The 22,409-nt window shown below is 36.2% G+C and overlaps 1 protein-coding gene across 1 annotated transcript in view; it reads left to right on the top strand.

Moving 5' to 3' along the window:
• LOC129232134 (uncharacterized) overlaps positions 1-20,512 on the top strand; it is a 31,805-nt gene extending 11,293 nt beyond the window's left edge. The window contains exons 3-9 of the mRNA XM_054866375.1: positions 5,907-5,995; positions 8,426-8,611; positions 12,267-12,404; positions 14,062-14,117; positions 14,270-14,406; positions 14,550-14,674; positions 20,339-20,512. Of these exons, the coding sequence (XP_054722350.1) occupies positions 5,907-5,995; positions 8,426-8,611; positions 12,267-12,404; positions 14,062-14,117; positions 14,270-14,406; positions 14,550-14,674; positions 20,339-20,479 (872 nt within the window). The 3' untranslated portion in view covers positions 20,480-20,512. The remainder of the gene's footprint in view (positions 1-5,906; positions 5,996-8,425; positions 8,612-12,266; positions 12,405-14,061; positions 14,118-14,269; positions 14,407-14,549; positions 14,675-20,338) is intronic.
• Positions 20,513-22,409: the final 1,897 nt, after the last annotated feature.

Below are 22,409 nucleotides of genomic sequence, written 5' to 3'. Positions count from 1 at the left end.
AGTAGCCAATTTAAATTTGAGAACTACTTATTAAAAATTAGTATCCAACATAATTAATTCGAAGGTAAGCATGCAAAAGGCTCATGCTGCAGTACAGTAGCAGAAAAAGGGATAAAAATGGTAATTTTAAAGGAAACTCCATTGCATCCTGGGTCCAAATTAACAACTTTGGACCCCCGTTGCAGCCGAACTGGGACCTATGCAGTCAAACCGCTTTACCTATGCTCATATATTGTGGGAATTGACCTATACCTAGAATTTCGTCCAAATCCGTGACCCTCAAGGTCGTGTCGTTTGGTAGTTAGCTTTTTATTTATTTATTTATTTATTTTTTTTCAGCCAACTGTTGAAGCCACTGTGTCAGTTGACTGACAAAATAAATAAATAAATCGCTAGGTAGCCTCAACCGAAGCCACTATGCTTCAACGGGATAATCAATTCATTCGAGAGAATTGTCTCATTGATCCGGAGAATTTTCCTTTTCTTTTAAATATTTTCTATTTCAAAAAGGAAAAGGCACTTTTATGAAACAATCAGTTTTTTTCAAGTACTGTATAAGATTTTTAACACTAAGTAAAATGCGCAATTTACTCAAGGTATTGAACTGACGTAAAATGAAAAAAAAAATAAAGACACAAAACAAATATTTTTCAGTATCAACTATCGAACCTAGAAGCATCAATGACGTCATCAAATTCTAAAAATAATTATATCGCAGTCTTTTTAAGGTTTTTCATTGCCAGTAGTCATAACCTGTTTTCTGACATAATAGGGCAAATGAAAACTAATTACGAGAACCTCCACGTATTCAAAGAGCAAAAATTTCTCTGCCATTAGGGAAACTTTTACTATACATTTGTAGATAAACCTTACAATGATTTATAAAGAATGATCATTTATTGTTCATAACATTGGAAAATATATATCTACAGAAACCTTCTTTTACGAAATAAATATAATGTTTATCACACCCAGCTCTTCATTTGCAATATTTGGGGCTTATCTGCTGGTGCTGACTGCATTATCCACCGTCTTAAATTAAAAAAATATATATGGGTCATTCTTCAAAAAGTGTAACTTTTCTGTCACACGTCTTTTACAGTAAAAACTTTAAGGAACAATTCATTTTACAATGATTTTTAATTTCATCAAAAATATATCTATTTAAACCTACCAACAATTTTTTAATAATAATTTTTATTTTATTATATTTTTGGTTCACAACATGTGAATTTTCACCCCCGTGACATGTCACACACCTTGTGTGACTAATGTTGCTTAATAACTTGTTTAATTAAAAGTATATACTTATTTATTGATTATTCCTTTCACAATTGGCTCAAATACTATTTTTTTAAATATATTTAATTTTTTAATATTGTGTTTTTGTTCTTTTTAGTAGGACACGCAGTCATGTCATACAATAAATTCTCACCTCCGTTAGCTAAACACAAAATGCCATTCCTCATTAACACGTGGCAGTAATAACATCAAATTTTGTTTCCCATGATACAAGGGAGCCCCCTTTATTATTTTCAGCCATAGTTGAAGTTGTGAGATTTTTGTCGAAAAACAAAAAAATAGATTTTGCTTTACAAACTTAGTTGGTTATTCTGACTTCTCACCTTCGTGAACTTGAATTTCAGGGACGTAAATTAATGTAAAAACTAGTATGTTGTGGCCATCACGAAACTTTCTTCTATATTTTTCCTTTTTCTGATCCCTCCCCATGCTTGACGAGGAAGCAATATTCCCAACAAAAACAAAATTACACATGCAAAAACTTGACGACCATCCCAATGTCTGAATTATTGTAAAAGCAAAGCAAAGAGCGAAAATTGAAAGTTATTTTAAAAGCCTTGCTTGAATTAATTACAAATATTTTATTTATTAAAAAACATAAGATGGCAACAGTTAAACATTTTAATTCATTGAGATAATATTTCCGATCATTTCCATACAATTAAAATCACGAGAAATACGCAGACGACAATCTATTACGATTTATCTTTCTTATTGTTGCATTAATAAAACTATTTTTATTCGCAAAAAAAAAAAAAAAAAAAAAAAAAAAAAAAAAAAAAAAATCAACACCTCTTGGAGCGATTGGAGTCAAAATTGAACCAAAACCTGTTTACGTATGGATTCACATATATTCCAAATTTCAAACAGAACGTAGCATTACTTCTTGAGATAGGGCACTCACAATGGAAAAAAAGAACGGGCGATTGCGCTACCCCCTTTTTAGCTGTTGACACCAAAATAAAATCAGCTCTTATACCCACTAAGGGCTACTTGTCAAAAAAATTTTGTTTGATTCCGTTCGTTATTTCTTGAGATACAGCAGTCACAATTGACGACAAAAAACGTTCTATAACTCAACCCTCGTTTGAGCTATTGACACCAAAATTGAATCAGCATCTGCTCCAGTTAGCGGCAACATATGGACCAAATTTTGTTTGATTCCGCCAGTTACTTCCTGAGGAATAGCAATCACGCATAACTCAAAAAACGTTCCATTGCTGAACCCCCCTTGAAGGAATTCGTGCCAAAAACCAATGGGCACAAGTTCACATAGGGTCACATATGTGTACCAAATTTCGTTCAATTTCATGCGATAGTTTTTGCTGTAGAGCGGCCACAAAAAACTGGTCACACACAGACGTGACACACACACACACACATACATACACACACACACAGACAGACAGACATTTTCCAAAAATAGTCGAAATGGACTCAGCACACCTCAAAACGTTCGAATCCGTGAAAATTTGAAATTCGAAAATTTGCACGAATCCAATACTTTCTTCTATATATTAGATATAGAAGAAAGTAAAAAAGAGAAGTAAACATGTTTTCATATGCAGATGTTTTCATGTGCAGATTGTAGCAAAGAAGAAATCCCCCCCCCCTGAAAAATGTATCTATTAGCCTATATAAATGGAAAAATCCTCACCTCCGTGAATCTCACCTCCGTGACAGACCTTATCAGTACCATTATTTCTGAGGTGAAAATAAATGATGAGGGGGGGGATACATCAATAATAGGCATTCTACCAAAATTATAAATTGCCAGATTATCCTCGAATTTACTAAATACTATTTTTTCACATACATTTGAAAGTGCTAATTAAGCCGTACTTTAATTAAGAGAGCTTAATATTATATTCCCAGTAATCATTGAAAAAGCTGATTGTTTGCACAATTAACAAAATTACTACTTTGATATTAAATTGGCCTCGATTTTTGAATATTAAAAGTTTTTTTCCTTTTTTTTTTAGTTCCGTGAACAAGGCATTTTTTAATTTTTTTTTATTTTTGAGTAAAATAATCGGAACTTAGCTGGGCCATTGTTTATGGTCACTTCCAGTAGAACACTTTCATGAAAGAATGAAAAAAAAAAAAAGAAAACAAAAGGTTTCGAAATTGAAAAATATTTGCGTGCATTTCTTTTTTTCATCAACGTTCTCCCAACTTATTGAGTCGATTAAAAGAAATTATCTTACTATACTATTAAAAACGCGGAAGTTTGTATGTGTAGATGTATAGGTGTTTGTTATTCTTTGAAACAAAAACTACTGAATGGATTTTGATGAAACTTAACAAAAAAATATAGCTTATGCTTCAGAATAAAACTTAGGCTATCAATTTATAAAGATATTGTGTAAATTGTCCAAAATATATAACGATAAGTGTCAGGTAAGTAGGAAAAAATCCTGTCATCTGCGAGCTATTCAGGCGTGCGCAATTCTTATAACAAAACAAATACGTACTACTTTTATATCTTTTTTTTTTTTTTGTGTTGTGTATTTTAGTTAAATTCTTTTTTCTACGGGGAAGCAGGATTTTCGTTTTGTATTTGCAATACAGATTTTAATGTAAGCATTTTTTCTTCCTAGTTGGAGCGAAATGATCATTTTCTGAAATTGCTTTTGTTTCTTTGGAGAAATATTTTAAATTGTAAAGGAACTTTTACTGTTTTTTTTTTATAAATATAATTGTTTATTTATTTGTTGAGCAATCACGATTGCTTACTGCTTTCATTTGACCGTCCTTGGCGTCTGGTTCCTTTTTCAGCTTGGACCAGGGACACCAATACCACCGCCCACCGGCCTCTGCAGGCGGCGCGGCGCGGCTGCTCCGGTCCTGAGCTATCCACTTCTCCTGGTCGGAGGCGTCCATGTCCTACACACATGTGCGCTCATACACACACACGCTCATACACACAAGCCTTTACACATATACACACACGCCTACGTGCATACACATAGGTCTGAGCACACACACAAGCAGTGGCGGATCCAGCCGATTGCTTTGGGAGGGGCCATCCGAAATTTTTGAACAAACTCCCCAGGGCCGAATTTAGCTCCATGCCACCCCTAGGAAAATTTGGAAGATTCGTGAGCTCCTCCAAAAAACCTCCTTTTAAAGCTATCATCACGATATAAGCTAGGGAGGGAAGGGGTTCTATCAAAACTCGTTTGTAATTAAAGTCCTCAAAAAATCATCTAAGTTGCTTTTAAGCAAGTTAAGTGATAAGGGCCGGATAAGCTACTTTACGTTGACATTTTTTCCAAATAAAAGACTTAAAATGCAATTTTTTGCTACATATCAAGGCATTTGTGAAAGAGCGTGGGATAAGGGAGTTCTCTTCCTAGTTTCGAAATTCGAGCCATAAAAACGAAAATTTAGGCTCTCTTTGGTCTTGTGAACAATAGGTATACTATGAAAACCGCAGCATTTAGAGATCGTCCAAGTGTCTGTAGTTGGAATCAAGAAATGATGTAAAAGATGGAGAAAAATTTTGGAAATAAAAGTTTAGTTTTGAGGATGGGTATATAATTTATCTCCCAATTAAGACCTATACTTCTTTTTCAGTAAAATAGATGTGTTAAATTTTGTTATCTTCTCAAAATATTTTTTCTTTTTTTTTCCTTAAAAAAATTCCTACAATCACAAGGCTTTGGGAGGGGCCATGGCCCCCCTCTAGATCCGCCTCTGCACACAAGCCTACACATGCACGCACGCGTGCCTACACACACACACATACACACGTAACCGCCTAGGAGGAGGGGTAGGCTTTGGGGGACAGGAGCTGTTTCTAGAAACAATAGCCCCAAATGAGTAGGGCTCTGTCGCAACTCGTGATTGCGAAAAACATAATTTGAATTCAAAATTTCAGAATTCAAGTTAATTTTGAAAATTCGAAAAGTTTTTTTTTTATTTTATTTTATTTGTGGTCTGTGCGCGAAGGAGATATTTTGATTTATTCAAGGGAAATTCTTTAAATTCTTAGCACGGGCATTGCCGTGCTCTTACAGCTAGTACTCAATAATTCAAGGAAAATAGATTGCCACCTTTCTTTCATGAATTATACTGTAGGAAAAACCAATATGTTTCAGTAACAATGCAACACTTCTAAATTTCGTCTCAATATTTGAAACACAACCCGTAAATAGCAGTATAATTCTAGAGCTAGTTTAATCCCACCCAGAAAAAAGCTAAATCACTTGAATAGAATCTAAAGTTGTTCAACTCGATATGCTTAAATTTCTTCTTGAAGTTTACTTCACAACTTAAAACAATTATATTTTATTAATACACCAGCAGTACTCGCACGACCTTGCCCGTTTTAGAAAATTATAAAGTCATTATTTAGTTCGCTTGTATGTTTATAGGTAACTTCTGTTATGCGTTCAATAACATTGTTTTTCAAGATCTCTCCAAATCGTCGCTACAGAGCAACAGTAAGATAGTACCTCTGCACCCTACAGTAATTGTGAGGCGACGATATATTGAGCAAAAAATTCATATTTTCGTGGTTTTTCCTGATTTAAATCGTTAAATTGAAAGCTTTTCTTATACCTATCGATAGATATAATTCTTGATTTTTATCTTTCTAGTAATGGCACATTGTTGGACAAGAGGGCAAGAAATTCTAGTAGGAGATGAGTCCCATATTTTTCTGTATGAGCAGGGAGGAGTTTCTCAGGTAAAATGAATCTCTCTTTCTATATATATATGAACGAATGTACATGTGTGTGTGTGTGTTCCTTATACAAATCCACAGTTTCGTCGGATCTTTGCCAAATTTACCACAGAGGTCCTTTAATGCTTAAGAATTCACATAGCGGGTTTTCGTCAGAAAATCCGTGAAACAAAATGTTTATGATTATTAATAGCAATGACTGAATTTTTGGAATCTTAAAAACATTCAAAGAGGACTAAATTTAAATTTTGAGCCCTAAAAGGCACTTTTTTACACGTTGACGGAAAAATTTCCCCTATTTCAATCACAAATTTTGAAAGGCAATTCTGAAACTGTGTGGGGATTTTTACATCTGCATGAAGCTTGGAGAAATTATTTTATGCTTTTTAGTTCGTTTTTAAAACATGGTATATTAAAATTTATTATTATTATTATTATTATTATTTTTCTTAATTCGTGGAATCGAGAAGCATTTGAATTTGAAAATTACATATAAGTTGACGCCAATGTTATCACTTCCAAAATAACTTCCGATGACGTTGTAACTTAAGTTCAAACTAATGCAGGAGGGAAAACAATAATGAAAGCGATTGAGATAACGACAAATGTGATTAATTTGAAGCAGAGCAACCTTCAAATACTCGATGACTTTTAATGAGCAAAAGAAATTTAAACTTTTTTCGAAGTCATATGAAGATGTTTTTTAAACATGACTATCCCCCAGAAACAATAACATACGAGTAAAGAAACAATAATACACTTCAAAACAAATTGACCAACGTCTTGGTAAAGAAAATATGTGTGAATCGAATCTTCTATACTATTACAACCTGTGCGTGTCTGTGTCTGTAACCCTTATATCCTTCGAACTGGCAATGTCTACCAAATCAATATTGGAAACGTTGGATGCAGAACATCCAGAGGAAGTCATTCCGCCCTGTCTCATCCATCTAAAGGGCTGTTCACTTATCGGCCGTCCATCCCCATTTTTTCCACCCGAAACAGGTTTTCTTTGCTGGTTGCCATGACAGCAAGCCATCTTGGACGGGACCGGTTTCGATCAGAAGAACCTTGACACCTGACGGCCGTCAAGAGTAGGACAGCATTTCATTGGTTTCCGCAAAGCAGCGCGCTTTTCTCCTTGGTGGGTGAATTAAGCCACGTGATTGATGTACGGGGATCGTATGTGAATGCTACTCTGTTTTCGTCGGCAGTCCGTCACGTCAAAAAACGGGATGGACGGCACGGACGGCCGATAAGTGAACAACCCTTAAACCTTAAGGGGCCGGACATCCAGTCCTGACGATATACTGAGGACATCCTCACCCTGGATGTTCTGATGACATTCTGGAAGAAAGCATTAAAATCATTTAGTGTCTCCCCATTGCGGGTTCTTAGAAAGTTATTTATTTACTATTTTTATGGAATAAGTCAGTAATATGATTCATCACTGTTTTCGTATATTTTGCTCCTCCTAAATTACTTTCGAGCCTCTGTAAAAAATGTCAAGCAATATTTTCAGACCTTTAAAAAAAAAAAAAAAAAAAAAAAAAAAAACTCTTACATTTCTGTCGGTGATACTTTTACAAGAATTCATAGTATATTTTTACATAATAATTAAAAATTTGAAATTCCAGAACTATTCCCATTCTTTAAGAAACTGCTTCAATTTGTTGTTTGCCCCAAAATGCGAGCACAATGGATTTTTTCCGGATAGAATATTCTCAAGCATGCCCTTTATACCCCTTTATAGTTCTGCCTCAAAGGGTTACAGAACAATGTTCTAGTATGTCTCAAAAAATTCAAAAGAGAAAAAAATCAATTTTTAAAAGTAGTATATTTTGTTTATGAAGCAAACAAGCAAGCACACGCAAAGAAATTTTCCTGTTTGGAACGAAAAACATTCTTGTCCGTATGGTTTCACAGTTGTGTAATTCCCAGTATGTCAAAGCTTGACCACAGAAAGATGGGACTACCTGTTACAAAATGGAGTGGCCGGTTTTCACATCCAGTACACGTGCCATCTCTCCGTGATCAAGCTTTAGTTCGTTGATGTGTTCACTCTAAAAGCAACAATTTCAAAAATGACGAAAAAGTACTCAAATTTGAACATATCGCGAGTCAAAATGGCTCCGACTACGTGGTATTCAAATTTGAAACATTCAAATACTCAAATCAACATGTGTGCTCATTTTTGAGGTAGTATTTGTGCTCATTTTTGAATATGTAATATTTTCAAAACTGTGTTGTATTATGTATTCATTTTTGAGTATGAAATAATTCAGCACACAATTTGAAAACATGGGTATACTCATGTTTGAAACAAAAAGGTTCAAGAAAATTTGAAAGCATGAATGTACTCATTTTTAAAAACTTCATTTTTCTCAGTGTCCTCAAAACTGCGTTTCCTACTTTTTTTTCTGTTCTTTTCAGCTTGGAAATGTCCACGTCAGCGCTCTTCCTACTCATGAAGACGGAACGTTCGATTTGGATGTCGTTCGAAGAAAAATTCGACCTCATGATCCTTCGATGCACGAACCCCACACTGGACTGATCTGTATCGAGAACACCCACAACAGATGCGGAGGCCGGGTTCTTTCGCTTGATTACATTAAAAAGGTAAGGATTTTCTAAGATTCACTTCCAAATGATTTCCTGTTCCCTGTCTTAGTGCAAATGCCGGAAACATATAGGGTAAGGTTGCTTTATACATGGTGTCCCAAAAAGACCGCATAAACTCTACACAGTTAGATTCCTCGCTGGGAGTACATAATAACTGCCCAAAGATGCGTTCCTGTGCGATGCATAGCTTTTTCGAGAAAAACACGAAAAACAAAGTATGACGTCACTGCCGGTGCTAGAAAAAGAAATTTATTGAACATTCAACAACAGTATAGAAACGTACATTATGTATACTGCCGTGTGCAGGTAAACGGCAGTATCTGCAGTTTTCGAGATATTTGAACAAACGTGGAGTGGATTCATTACTAACAATAGGAAAATGTTCGAATTAGACGGTTTTTTTCGCGTCTTTTTTCAGCGGAAACCAAATAAGCGCGCTTGTACAATAAAAATAACGTACAATAGATGACAAAAATGCAAGAAAATAAAATATTTGCAGTTACTGCCCTTTACCTGCACACGGCAGTATAACAGCAAGTACGTGTAATGTCGTTTCAAACATTATCGTCTGGAAAGATGACGCAAATACTGTTGTTGACATGTCCAATGAAGTGTTTTTTCCTTGCACCGGCAGCGACGGCATACTTTGTTTTTCGTATTTTTCTCGTAAACTATGGATCGTACAGGAACGCTTCTTTGGGCCGTTTTTTTGTACTAGCAACGAGGAATCTAGCTGTGCAGAGTTTATGCGGTCGTTTTGGAACACCCTATATAGCATACCGGCTTTAAAATTTCTGGTATTATTTTCCGGTTTCCGACACGAATCTTACTAGTTCTGACATCGTTTTGATGCTGGTAATTGTAATTTTGTTTCCAAAAAGGGATTGCTCCTTTAGAGTATCATGTTAAATGAAATATATGAGGTGTCACGTACGGGACAAAATGTCCGTTTTTGTGTGGAACAACAATGACATTTTATATGCTTGCTGTAGTGTGTAACCAAACATGGCGAAACTGCAGTCTCTGGATGCTCTGACTGAACTTTTTGGCGGTTGTTAGCAGGCGTTGAAACTGCTGTGGGTAGGTATTGGGCAGTGTGTGCAAAAGTTTCATTTATCTTTTTGAGCAATCACGATTGCTTATTGTTCTTACTTGACTGTTTTGATGTCCTTTGATTTTATTTTTCCACCGCCACCCTCTGCAGCATCACCGTCGACCGGGTCCTCACGATGCTGCTCCTCTAGCGACAGCCGTCTCCAGGTTGCATCCATATCCTACACACACGCGCATACATACAAAACTACACACGCACGCACACACACAAACACACACACCACCACATACACACACATACACACAATTACCCACACATTCATGCCTGCACACAGACACAAACACATATGCCTACACACACATACACATCCCCCCCCACACACACATACACATACCCATAACACACAAACAACCCCCCCCCCCCCACACAAACACACTCGTGATTGCGAAAAACACAATTTGAATTCAAAATGACAAAATTCAAATTAATTTTTTTTTTTTTTTTTTGCATTCTTGTTATTTATAGTACTTGAGCTTCACTGTGTACAAGCTTGCTCACTTGCTTTCCGCTGAAAAGAAAACCACATCAAGTTCCATCATTTCCCTATTTTCAGTATGAAATCCAAAACGCGTTTCTTCAAATATCTCAAAAAACTTATTTCTGCAGATGCTGAACTTTCCTTCCCATAGTAAAATACAGTAAACTCCCGATTATCCGCGGAATTGGATGGCACATCTGCCACGGATAATGAAAATTTCGGATAAACCGCAAAAAGGCTAAAATAAGGGGGGCTAATAAAGGCTAATATTGAGATAAAAGTTGCCCTTCCTCAAAAACTTAGCTACACTCCTGTTCGTGAAAATTGCAACACCATGAAGGAAGCATCATAGTTGAATGAAATTATTAGTTGAGTGGTAATGGTACAAATAAATAATTACATTTTCCAACCAAATAAGCTATAAAAAGAGATAGAAATGAGTATTTTGTGTGGCTACCAGGCGCCGCAATAAGAGCTGCTACACGACTTGGCATGGAGTGAAACAAAGTTTGAATATCTGCCTGCGGAAGAGTATTCCATATTGTTTGTATGCGCAACCAAAGTTCGTCTGTCGAAGCAACAGGACGAGGATCACGAGCGAGACGCCGCCCAACGAAATCCCACACATGTTCAATCGGTGACATATCCCGGGAATATGAAGGCCAAGGAAGAAGCTGTACCTACTGCGAATCAAGGTAGGATTTGACAGTCCTGGCGACATGTGGACGGGCATTATCCTGCTAGAATACAGCCCCTGGCAATACTTGCAGGAAAGGAATAGTTTGGGGCTGTAAAACTTCGTTTATGTATCGGGTGCTATTCAAATTGCCCACAATTTGTAGCAATTGCGATCGTCCATGATATGCTATGGCACCCCAGACCATAACTCCGAGTGTTCGTTCATTGTGGCGTTCGATAATGCACTCCGGAATGTGCCATTCACCGGCATAGCGCCTGACACGAATTCGGCCATCATGGTGCCGCAAATTGAAGCGGAATTCGTCAGAAAAGACGACCTGCTGCCAATCAGCACGCCAGCTTCTATGCACATTGGACCATTTTAGCCGCAGGCGGCGATGGTTTTGCGTGAGAGGAATCCTGTATAAAGGAATCCTTGAGCGCAGTCCACGCTGCAGCAGGCGTCACCGAATTGATGAAGCACACAATGAAACACCTGTAGCTGTTGACCACTGTGCTGCCAATTGTCCACAAGAAGCTGTGCGGTCTGTCATTGCCATACGCACCAGGTGTCTGTCATCGTGAGCTGACGTCACATTTCGGGGTCCACTCCCGGATTTCCGAGCTGTCTGACCCTCGTCCGTCCACTGCTTCCAAACACGTATGATTGTGCTGTTGTTACGTTGCACACGAGCGGCTACTGCACGATAAGACAATCCAGCTTCACGAAGGCCGACGATTCTGCCCCGTTCAAACTCCGAAATTTGCTCAAATTTCGCTTTCTTTCGTCGAAGAGGCATAGTAAAGATTCAGTTAATGTTTACTCTAGCATATAACCACCGATAATCATACACGCCTCGCTACGTCTATTTATATTAGTTCGATCCGCCGTTCAGAGGACGCTGTTCAGCATACACATGCGCTACTGGTCTGCAATTCTAATCATTTGCATATCATGCCCTACTTTACATTTCCTGCAATTTTCAGCTCAGTCGCGTAAGTCCTTCGTGGTGTTGCAATTTTCACAAACAGGAGTGTGTATTGCTGTATAATACTTTCTTCAAACAGTGAAAATATATACAGTACAGTAAAACTCTTTAGTATTTTTGTACAACAGAACTTAACATCAATAAAGAAAAAAAATATGTACGAAGATGAAAGCACAGAAAATTAATAAAACAAAAACAGCTGAGTTTAAATTTACAATTTTTGACAAAAAAAAAAAAAAAAAAAAAAAAAAAAAAAACAGCTATTGATATTTGCTTTTGCTGAGAAAATACACGTTCCCGATAGTCAATTGACTCGCAGATAATCGAGAGTTTACTGTAGATATTAATAATTTTTTCGCTAGTTTACTGTGTTTTTTTCTGTTTCTTCCCCAGATCTGCCACCTGGCTCACAGTCACGATATTCCTGTGCATTTAGATGGTGCACGGATCATCAATGCTTCTGTTTCCCTGGGAGTTCCCCCAAACGAGATCGCTCGTGAGTGCGATTCAGTCTCCATGTGCTTCTCAAAGGTGAAATATTTTGATTTTCCGTTCTACTTCTGTAAGAGGGAATTTCCCGTTCCGTTGCTGCTAGTTGGTGGGATTAATTTAACAAATTAAAACTTTAATTTCATAATATTGATTATCTCTTTGTTGTAAGAGAAAATGGCCGTGATGACCTTATCGGTAAGGTGTTGGACTCGTAACTGGAGGGTCCCGGGTTCGATGCCAACCGATCGAAGATCATCAATGTTCACTGTTGGAGATGGTTGTCATAAGGTCCTCCAAGTTTCCATTCCGAACGCCCCTGGAGGTAATGGATTAGGGGTTGCTCGACTCTTGATCTGGATCAGAAAACATAGCTATCTTTAGGGCCTCATTCAAACGGTAAAGCCACGTAGTGGTAAATACGGGGGTACCCTAGAGTGTAATGTACTGTGAATGAAAATGTGCCTAGGTGCTAGACAGCCAGAAGGATTAGTTTCATAATTCGGTGAATAATCTTTATCTTTATCTTTTCTTTACTAATAATAAAACTGAAAGTCACTCTTTCCGGAGGATGTCTGTAGGATGTCTGGATGTCTGGATGTCTGTGACGCGCATAGCGCCTAGACCGTTCTGCCGATTTTCATGAAATTTGGCACAAAGTTAGTTTATAGCATGGGAATGTGCACCTCGAAGCGATTTTTCGAAAATTCGATGTGGTTCTTTTTCTATTCCAATTTTAAGAACAAAATTATCATAAGATGGACGAGTAAATTACGAAATTATCATAACGTGGAACCGTAACATGGGCACAAGCCAATTGGCGAGATACGAAATTATCATAACGTGGAACCGTAACATGGGTACAAGCCAACTGGCGAGAAAATTCACCATACGTTATTTGTTAATATACAGGCGAACCAAAAGACCTTTTAATCTTTCTATTACGGGCAAAGCCGTGCGGGTACCACTAGTCTAAAATAATTCAGAATGAACTTTTCTTTCTTCAGAAGAAAGAAAAACCAATTCTCCGTGTTCACTAATGGTGACTGGGGCACGTTATAGATTTTTGTGGTTAAAGTCCTGCAAGTTCCTATTTCAAGTCAATATCTCTGAGAGTGCTGGACCAGAGGTAGCTCGGCTCCTGGCAGGGATCAAAGAACTGAACTGTTTTCAGAGACCCATCCAATCGATTAAAGCACATTGTAGTGATAAGCACGTGGGAGGGGGGGGACCCTGGAGTGTAATATAATGTTGTTGTCTCCTTTTATAGAGGATTTTTCTCTAGAACGTCGTCTCTGAGCAGGTTCTAGAGAAAGACCAAGAACCAGTAAGCCTCATGGGGGAAAAAAAAAAAAGGCTTACAGGTTCCAGTTCTGTGATGGCTATTCCAGATTGACGATCCCAAACAAGGTAAAACTGCTGTCTCTGGATGCCATAACGAGCTGTTTGGTATTTGCTTGCATATTATCTCATATGTTAGCAAAAATTTACTTGTTAAGAAGTTTTTGTTTCTTATTCTGCGATTGAGTATCTCTCAAAACCAAATTTACTTGCTTGTTTGCAAACACATCCATGTCTTGCAAACAACTCATGAATTTTTCTTCAGAAGTTGTAATAAACAATTTTATGATTTTACGAAGCCATCTTTACAGATTAATCAATTACTTTCTCTTCTTTTTTTTTTTTTTTCCTGTTTAAGGGCATAGGAGCACCAGTAGGATCTATAGTGGCAGGCACCAAGGAATTCATTACCAAGTAAATAACCTTTATCATCTTTTAAAAATGTTTTGTGAATTCTTGAATTCTCAGTGGCTTCAAAATTTTCTCTGCAATTCTTAGTTTCGAAAACTTTAATGTAATAGACTCTCCTCCCCCCTTTTTATTTACCTGAAGAAATTATATTTTAGAGTGCATCGGTGTCGAAAAGTCCTTGGGGGAGCTTTGAGACAGGCTGGAGTGCTCGCTGCAGCTGCGCTTGTGGGCCTGGATTCCGCACCAGATAGAATGAAAATCGATCATGAAAGAGCTCTCAAGCTTGCAAAGGGTAAACTTTTGACTATCATAAATACATAAACTTCATTTTTTTTTTTTTTTTTTTTTGCTATAATAACGCAGTTCAATAATTATTCCTAAACTTCGGTTTTCTGAAAAACGATTTATAAATAAATAATTGAATTTCTCTTTCAGCAATTTTCGACCTTAAAAGTCCTTTGGTGACAGTGGATCCTTCAGTAGTGCAATCAAATATGCTTATCCTCAACTTCCCGTCTCCGAATTTCACCTCTCAACACTTTGTGGAAAGAATGGGCATGGTACAGTATCCAAAAACATTTTCCAATAATGTTTCTCAAAAAAAAAAAAAATCTGTGCTTTCATTTAATGTTGTTAAAGCAAACTTTATCTCTGTTTGATTACCATGAAAAAACTACTAGGACTCTCAAAACGAGAGGCACCGACAAACTTTTACACTTCAATTTATTCTGTCATTATACAGTAAACTCCCGATTATCCGCGGAGTAGGGTACCACGGTTACCGCGGATAATCCGAATAATAGTTAAAAAAGGATACTACTGTATACAATAGCTAAAAACATGAATTACACTCACACATACATTTAAATTAAGTTAAAAACATTGCTACATTGCATCTACTCACAATTAATTTTTAAAAAATACATATGTAAAAGCTAAAAGCGAAATACAACGCAATCATAAGTTAAGAAAACATTTAATGACTGTTTAAAAGAAAAAAAAAAAGTGAAAAGAACCATGGATAATCCGACCGCCGGTAATCAGGAGTATACTGCACTCCTGGAATATACAGGGTTTGGTATATTAACCTCCACCTCCCCTTATTTCGAAAAGGCGCTGTGTAAGTGACTGTGAGTTGGGCAAGGCATATGGAGGTGGAAGTGGTATCGACAGATAGCGATGCACGTGCCATTTTCAGTAGTAGCGATGGCAGAGCGCAGTTAAGCATCGTCATGTGTTGTGGACGAATGTATAGTTACAATGCTAAACACTTTGGAGATTCGTGGATGGACGCGCTTACGAGTGCCACATTTTTTAGCCAGGGCCGGATTAAGCCAGCGCGGGGCCCGTAGCAAATGTTTCAAAGGGGCCCTCGTTTTTGCATGATATAGTAAACAATAGAGTTCTTCTTCATGGAGATGGGAAGTGCACTTATAACGCGCATGAATACATAAATGTGGATATAATTTTAGAGCTTTACGACGGTTAGGACCCTCTTATGTTGCCCCTCGTCTTTCCGTTACTACACGTTTTCAATTTCTAAATCCCAAAACGCAATGTTTGAACGATATAAAGGGAGGGGGGTCCGGGGGCTTACCCCCGGAAAATTTTAGATATTTCAATACTAAAAACTCACGTCTAACGACTCCTGGTGATATTAGGAAGAGAAAATTCGGAGGTCATCATTTGGAGAATCTGAAGTCAAAGAACGCGATTGCATCCTATCTTGGGTAATGTCAAAGGAAAAAATTTGGGTTCACAACGACTCTCTCCAGGCGTTTTTTAAAATTGAAGCCTTAAATGAAACTGTAGATTATCTTTAATGATACTGCAGAGAGAGGGAATAGAGGTGTTCAAGGAGGTCCCATTTGAAAATTTTTAAGTTTATTACGTATTATTAATCTAAAAGCACAATCTTAAGTAAAAATTCTCGAAATTATGTACAGTAAAACCTGTCTACAACGATACTATTGGGACATTAAAAAATATCGTAATAGACATGTTATCGTTATAGACAGTTTGATTATTCAAAATCATATATATATATATATATATATATATATATATATATATATATATATATATATATATATATATATATATATATATATATATATATAGGTTATCGTTATAGAAGGTATCATTATGCATAGGTTTCACTGTACTCTGAAAGGGTAGTTTTTTACCTTCTTTGGTGATTCTGGGGCGGAGTTCACGAAAGCCGCATCCCCTGGAAATTGCTCCAAAGTGAAGTTGTGAAAACGTGATAGATTGTAGGCCATCGCAGGTTACGTTTCGGTATGGGATGGGGTTCAGGCATTCTTCAAGGCAATCCGGAAAATTTTCGAAGTTGAAATCTAAAAAGTACATTTCGGACCTTCGTTAACAATTTCGGAGGGGGAGAGGTACACTCCCACAGAAATTTTTTGAAATTTTAGTCCAAAATACGCACTTGTAGGCCACCTTATTAGACGACGTTATAGGATGGGATCGAGCTCGGGATTACACCCGTGGAAATTTTTCGAAACTGAAGTTCCAGGAAGCAGTTTTAGCGGGTTTTCGATTATGTTAAACAATTTTCTTCCTGATTTTTTCTGAATTTCAAGTTCGAATAAAAATGTTTTTGGCTACCTTTGGTTATGAAAAGAATTGGGTTAGGTTCGGGGCATGGGCGGCAGCTTTTTAGTTCCCTCCCACTCAGAGAAAAAAATTAAAAACGATATTGTCGAGACAATAAGTCTTCGTTCTACCCATAATCATTTTAGTTCATCAAAAAATAGTATCCTCTTACCAATTTATTTATTTCGCTCAGCATAAGTGTGAAGTTTCAGAATCTTTTTCTTTTCTTCTATCATGATCTCTTAATTTTGCTCATTGTTGTTTACAGTGCCGGATCTACGGGCTCGTGTCGCGGGGTGGGGGGGATTTTTGAGGGTGACAAACAGACATGAAGTTATGTAACCAAAGAGGATTTCAAGATGACTAATAATTACCTTTTCAGGACTCCTATTTTGAAAGCTTTAAGAAGAAAGCCACTTTCAAACAATTTCTGGATGGTAACCCTTTCCCGTCTCTTGTCAAACATCGCCAAAGAGAACTTTGAAATGAGGTTTTAGGATTTGTGCTTTAAGAGTTTCAGCATCCTCCTTCTCCGACTATCAACGAAAATTGCTTAAACTTTTAGACCCCAAATTCCGAAAAATTCCGGAGAAAGCCCTTGAACCATTTCAATTTCAAAATTTCAAAAAAATTCCAAAGGAGAATACCCTGCTGCCTAGAGACTGACTAGCTTCTCAACATTCGGGGTGAAAGGCTCCAAACCACCATTTTACCTAAAGCTAAAGATAGCCTGCGTCAAGAAATAATTCAGTTTCTAACATTTTACGAACCCCCCCCCCCCGATAACGTCTCCAGTGATAATCTAAAATCGCGTCAGAATTGTTTCTGGGTGGGGGGGGGGGGTTCCCTTTTCCCTTTCTCTAATCTTCCCACATAGCTTGAAATTTCGTTTTCAGCTTACCGTGGGACGATCCCTCAAACCTTTTCCTCACAAAGATAGCCTGAAATTGACTTCAGTTTTGAACACAATTTCAGGAAAGAATTTCCCTATCCTCTATTGCTATCCAACAACCGAAATTTTCTTTCTTTTCTTTTCTTTTTTTTTTAGGTTTGAATAGCAGAAAGTTTTAGGACCCTAACCCCCTTAAATTTTTTAAGTTACCTTAAAATTAACTTCATTTTGAAAAAAAAAGAAAAAAAGAAAAATCTATAGAAAATCTAATTTTTCGTTCTCCAAACATTGCCTAAAATTGTAATTTTTAGGTCAGTTTTGAAACTTTTCTGACCCAACGGAGCTTTTTCTCCTTCCATTAAGAAAGATCAACTAAGATTGCGTTTTTAAGACTTCAATTGAGAGAAATTTCTGGAAAGCAATCCAACGAAAAAAATAAGATTTTTAATTTACCTGAGTATTTAGAAAAGCTAGATCTAAATAAAAAGAGAAAGATAGAGATAAATTTAAACGGATTAAAGTGCGGAAAGTAGTTTTTTTTCTGGAATTTTTTCTCATTGCGCGGGGCCCCCAGAAGCGCGGGGCCCGTAGCATTTGCTACTTCTGCTCTATGGCTAATCCGGCCCTGTTTTTAGCGTTGTAACGATCTGAGATCGGCCAGATGTTTTTTTTTTTTTTTTTTTCCAGTGTACAGTGCAGTACTTATGGCTGTGCAGTACTTAATCTTGGATCTGATCAATAATGAGCTTATTAGTTATCAAAATCTTTGATGGATTTTGTTGAAGTTTTTTAAACGGAAAAACTGTTCTCTTTCAATACCTTCGCACTGCGAGCGTGGCCTGGTTGAGGTACTCAGCATTCATATGGAGTTCGTTCGCGAAATACTAATTTTTTTGAACGAAATTGAACATTAAAAGAATGATCAGTAATTCAAATTTAGTTTAAATGATTTGCTTAAAGTTTATACCATTGCTTTTCTCTCTCTCTCTCTCTCTTTTTTTTTTTTTTTTTGATCCTGGATTTGTAGGTCAATTAGAGGCGAATTTTAGGGGCTATGTGTGGATTGGACAATTTAAATAAAATAATAGTTTAAAAAACTAAATAAACACGTTCTTGTGGCAAAATGAACTAAAAAGCGAAAAATAATCTTTAAATGTAAACTAGGTTCACCAACGAGACGATGATCTACAGCTAACTCTAACTTATTATTATTTTTAATTAGCTCAAAATAATAGAAACAAAATAATTGACCAAGCAATTAATTTAAAATGCAAAAAAAAAGCAAAAAAGCGTGCTCACCATTTACATTTTTGCTAGGATTCTGCACACTGTAAGACGATAACGTCTAAGCTAATGAGAATTCTAAAACATCTGATATCAAGCCCCTAAACGCTTAAAATACAACGAGGCGAAGCTGCAAGACTTCGATTTACCAAAGCTGAAACATATTGTGATAAGTGTTGCTCTTTTTACCTGGCTAAGCTTATGAACTATTTTCATAGTTTTCATATGAATTGAGTTTTGGTAGCAAAATCAAATTTATACCCAGTGTTGTTGTAATGTTGTAAATTTGCCACATGTTTTACATATATACAGTGAAACCTGTGTAAGTGGACCACTTGCAGTGCACTACTTTAATGGTCAACTTAAACAGGTGGTGAACCTATAGATGTTGAATTATATGATATAGATCTAATTCTGTGTCTGAAAATAGCGGTCAACTTAGACTGGTGGTCAACTTACAAGGGTGGGCAACTTTACAGGTTTTACTGTACCACCTAAAGACAATTTGTGTTCACAAACCGCAGAGTTGCCAACAGCTCCGCAAAAATAGCGAAACTTCGCAGCTCCGCAAAGAAGTTATTTTGCTCTGCATTTCCCGTTTGGTCTTTATCCTGACCAGACTTTCCAAAGATTTTAATAAATTTAAATTTATTTTTATTATATTTTGCTAGTTTATTTGGCGTGTAAACAGGAAAATTAAACCCTTTATATGCTAGTCCTTATCAAAAATTAAAAACAATTTTAGATAAGAGATTGAATGTTTTTTTTTAAATTGATTTTTATGCAAAATACCGAGCTGTTCCGCAAAATCTCGAAATTCTCCTCAAAATCAAAACATATGGTTCTCAAATTGTTTCTCCAAGGTTAGCAACCCTGAAGCCGCTCTATTTCGTCATCCCTACTAAAAATTTACGTTGATAGAATTTTGCACGAAATATTCATAAAATGAAGTGTTGGGCTTGTTTCAATTTTTCATTTATCGCATTGACTAAATCTGAACATTTTAGTTTGGATGATAAATGACGAAGGCAGTGACAGGTTTAGCGTTATCAAGGGCATGTAGTGTGGCACCACGAGGAGGCTGCCACACTAAATTTCTACTTCTCACTATTTTTCTTTTAACTACTTAAAGGGCCACGAGGAAGAATTTTCATAGTCCTTTTTTTTTCTTTTTGGATAAAATTATATTTCTACGGGAACTGTTAGATTATTACAAATAGTTTTCAACTGCAATATCATTCTGCAAGAATAATTTACTTTAAAGTTCAAAAATGCAATACTGGAAATTATTGTGACAAGGTCTATGACCATTCTTCCCCGTGGCTCTTCATTTGATGGAAATAATTAAAAAAAAAAGTATTTGTCTTTGTAAGGCATTTCATGTACAATAATTAATAATTTTCCTTCTGTTGTTTTCTGTATTTCCCAGGTCTCAGATGCAGATGAAGAAAAAGTTATTGTCAGAGCTTGTGCTTGGTCTAGAAACAGAGTGCGTCTTGTTCTGCACTCCGACTTATCACAAGAGGACTTACATTGTGCTTATCGAAAGATTCGAAGCTTATCTGCATAAAAAAAATCCTCTTAAATAAAATCGTGATTTATAAAAAGCCTTTTGGTCTCTGTTTTTAGCTAAAATATTACACATTTATCATTACCCTGTGCTTCGAAGAAGAGAACGTCAAGAAGTTCGTCCAGAACTAAGCATGTCTACTGTCTTGTGTCATGAAAATCTTATGACAGTGAAAACAAATACCGACAAACGACAGTGACCAAACGGAATAGTATTCAATTGGGCGAAATAAATGTTCAATCCCATTTTAATAACTGTCATTGCATTGCTTGAATTCCATTATAACAGCGCTCCCGTTACAACGACAAAATTTGTGGTCTCTTTAGGTTCGTTAAAACCGGATTGAACTGCATTAACAATGATGTTTTTATATCTGTTCAGTTTCTCTTGTAAATTGCCCAGTCTAAAAGTAAGCGAAAATTGAATGCATTTCTGTTGTTTTCCAATAGAAATAAATACAATGAATTAGGAACAAGATGCTCCATCCAGAACTAAACGAGCCTACTTTCCCATACTCCAACATCGACTTTGAAATATCTTATGATTATTTTCTTGATTAGACTGCAAATTATGTCAAATATACATTTTAAGCATTTTAAGTTCCTTTCTGAAACTAAATATGCCTCGCTCATCTGATGAAATAGATACGTAAAAAATAAATAAAAGAACAAATAAAATAGCAGCACCTTTTAAACATTGAAGCTAATATATTTTTTCCATAAAAAAATCATTTAACTGCTTTCATTAAAAAAAAATGATCATTCTGTGTTAATCTTCAATCAACTTAGAAAAAACTCTTGACGGGATAGTTGTCAGGAAAAGGAGCGTCAAGTTTGACTTAAATATCTTGACAGTTTCAGTCTAACTTTAGATTCAGCATTTAATTTGCGTTTTGAGTTTTAAAATCCTTTTTAACATTGAAACATTAAAAAAAGTATTTTTCTCACACAACAGTATATTTATTTGTAACACTGAATGAGTTGTCAATTAAAGAATATTTTTTAAAAATGCCTTTTAGAAAATTTTTAGTTTAACAATACGATCTTTATTCTTACCATAAGGTAACTTTCTTATAAAAGCCTTCGAGTCTGTTTGGTAGGAATATATTGCGCACATTAATCTCGTGACTGGCGATACCAACATACTGCGATTTCAAGTTGCTGAAAAATTTTCATGTTCTTATGCTATAAGTAAAGAATAAAATGCGTAGTTATTTTTTATTTGTTTTTGAAAAGGTAATAAAAACGTTTAATTAACTCTTAATTTTTACATAAAAGGTAATTTTGACCAACAAAAATATTTTTATGCTCACTTTTTTCGAGAAACTATGACCAAATTTCCTGAACTCCTTTTGAACATACAGTGCAAATCAAGTTCCAAAGTTTACTTCTTTTACATTTTTTTACTGCGTAACTCAGACAGCAGCAAGCATCACCCAGGAAATTTTTCTTAACTAAAAACTTTTTTAATCGCTTCCTGTAGTATTTTTATATTACCATTCCTTATCTTTGTCATCAATAAAACCTCCAAGAATATTTTGTCAAGGTATTGAGAAAAATACAGTAAGAAAACCGCAGCAAGATTGTACTGCTACGCATTTTCGGCACACAATGAGAGCGCTAAGCTTTTTCTAGCGTTTTTATGGTAAAGCAAGCGTTCGCATTGCGCCATGTAATATTTCATTTATTTTTAATCAAGTTTTCCATTCAAAAGCTACTGAAAAAACAGAAGCATGCTTTCACCTTCATCTGCATTTTATCAAAAAGTTGAACTTCTTCAGCAATCTATAAAAATGGTAAAACCTCATGCCTTTTGCAAGAGCCAAAAATGAATAAATGATGGACAAAAAGCGCTTGAGTTAAAATTCCTCCATAATAATTTTCATTTTGAGAGCCCCCCCCCCCTTTCTCGCAAACCCTTAGGGGTTCAC

Source organism: Uloborus diversus, unplaced genomic scaffold, assembly GCF_026930045.1.
Source record: "Uloborus diversus isolate 005 unplaced genomic scaffold, Udiv.v.3.1 scaffold_11, whole genome shotgun sequence".
Taxonomy (NCBI): Eukaryota; Metazoa; Arthropoda; class Arachnida; order Araneae; family Uloboridae; genus Uloborus; species Uloborus diversus.
Note: the sequence above shows the minus strand (reverse complement) of the source record. Positions and strands in the feature narration are given on the sequence as shown.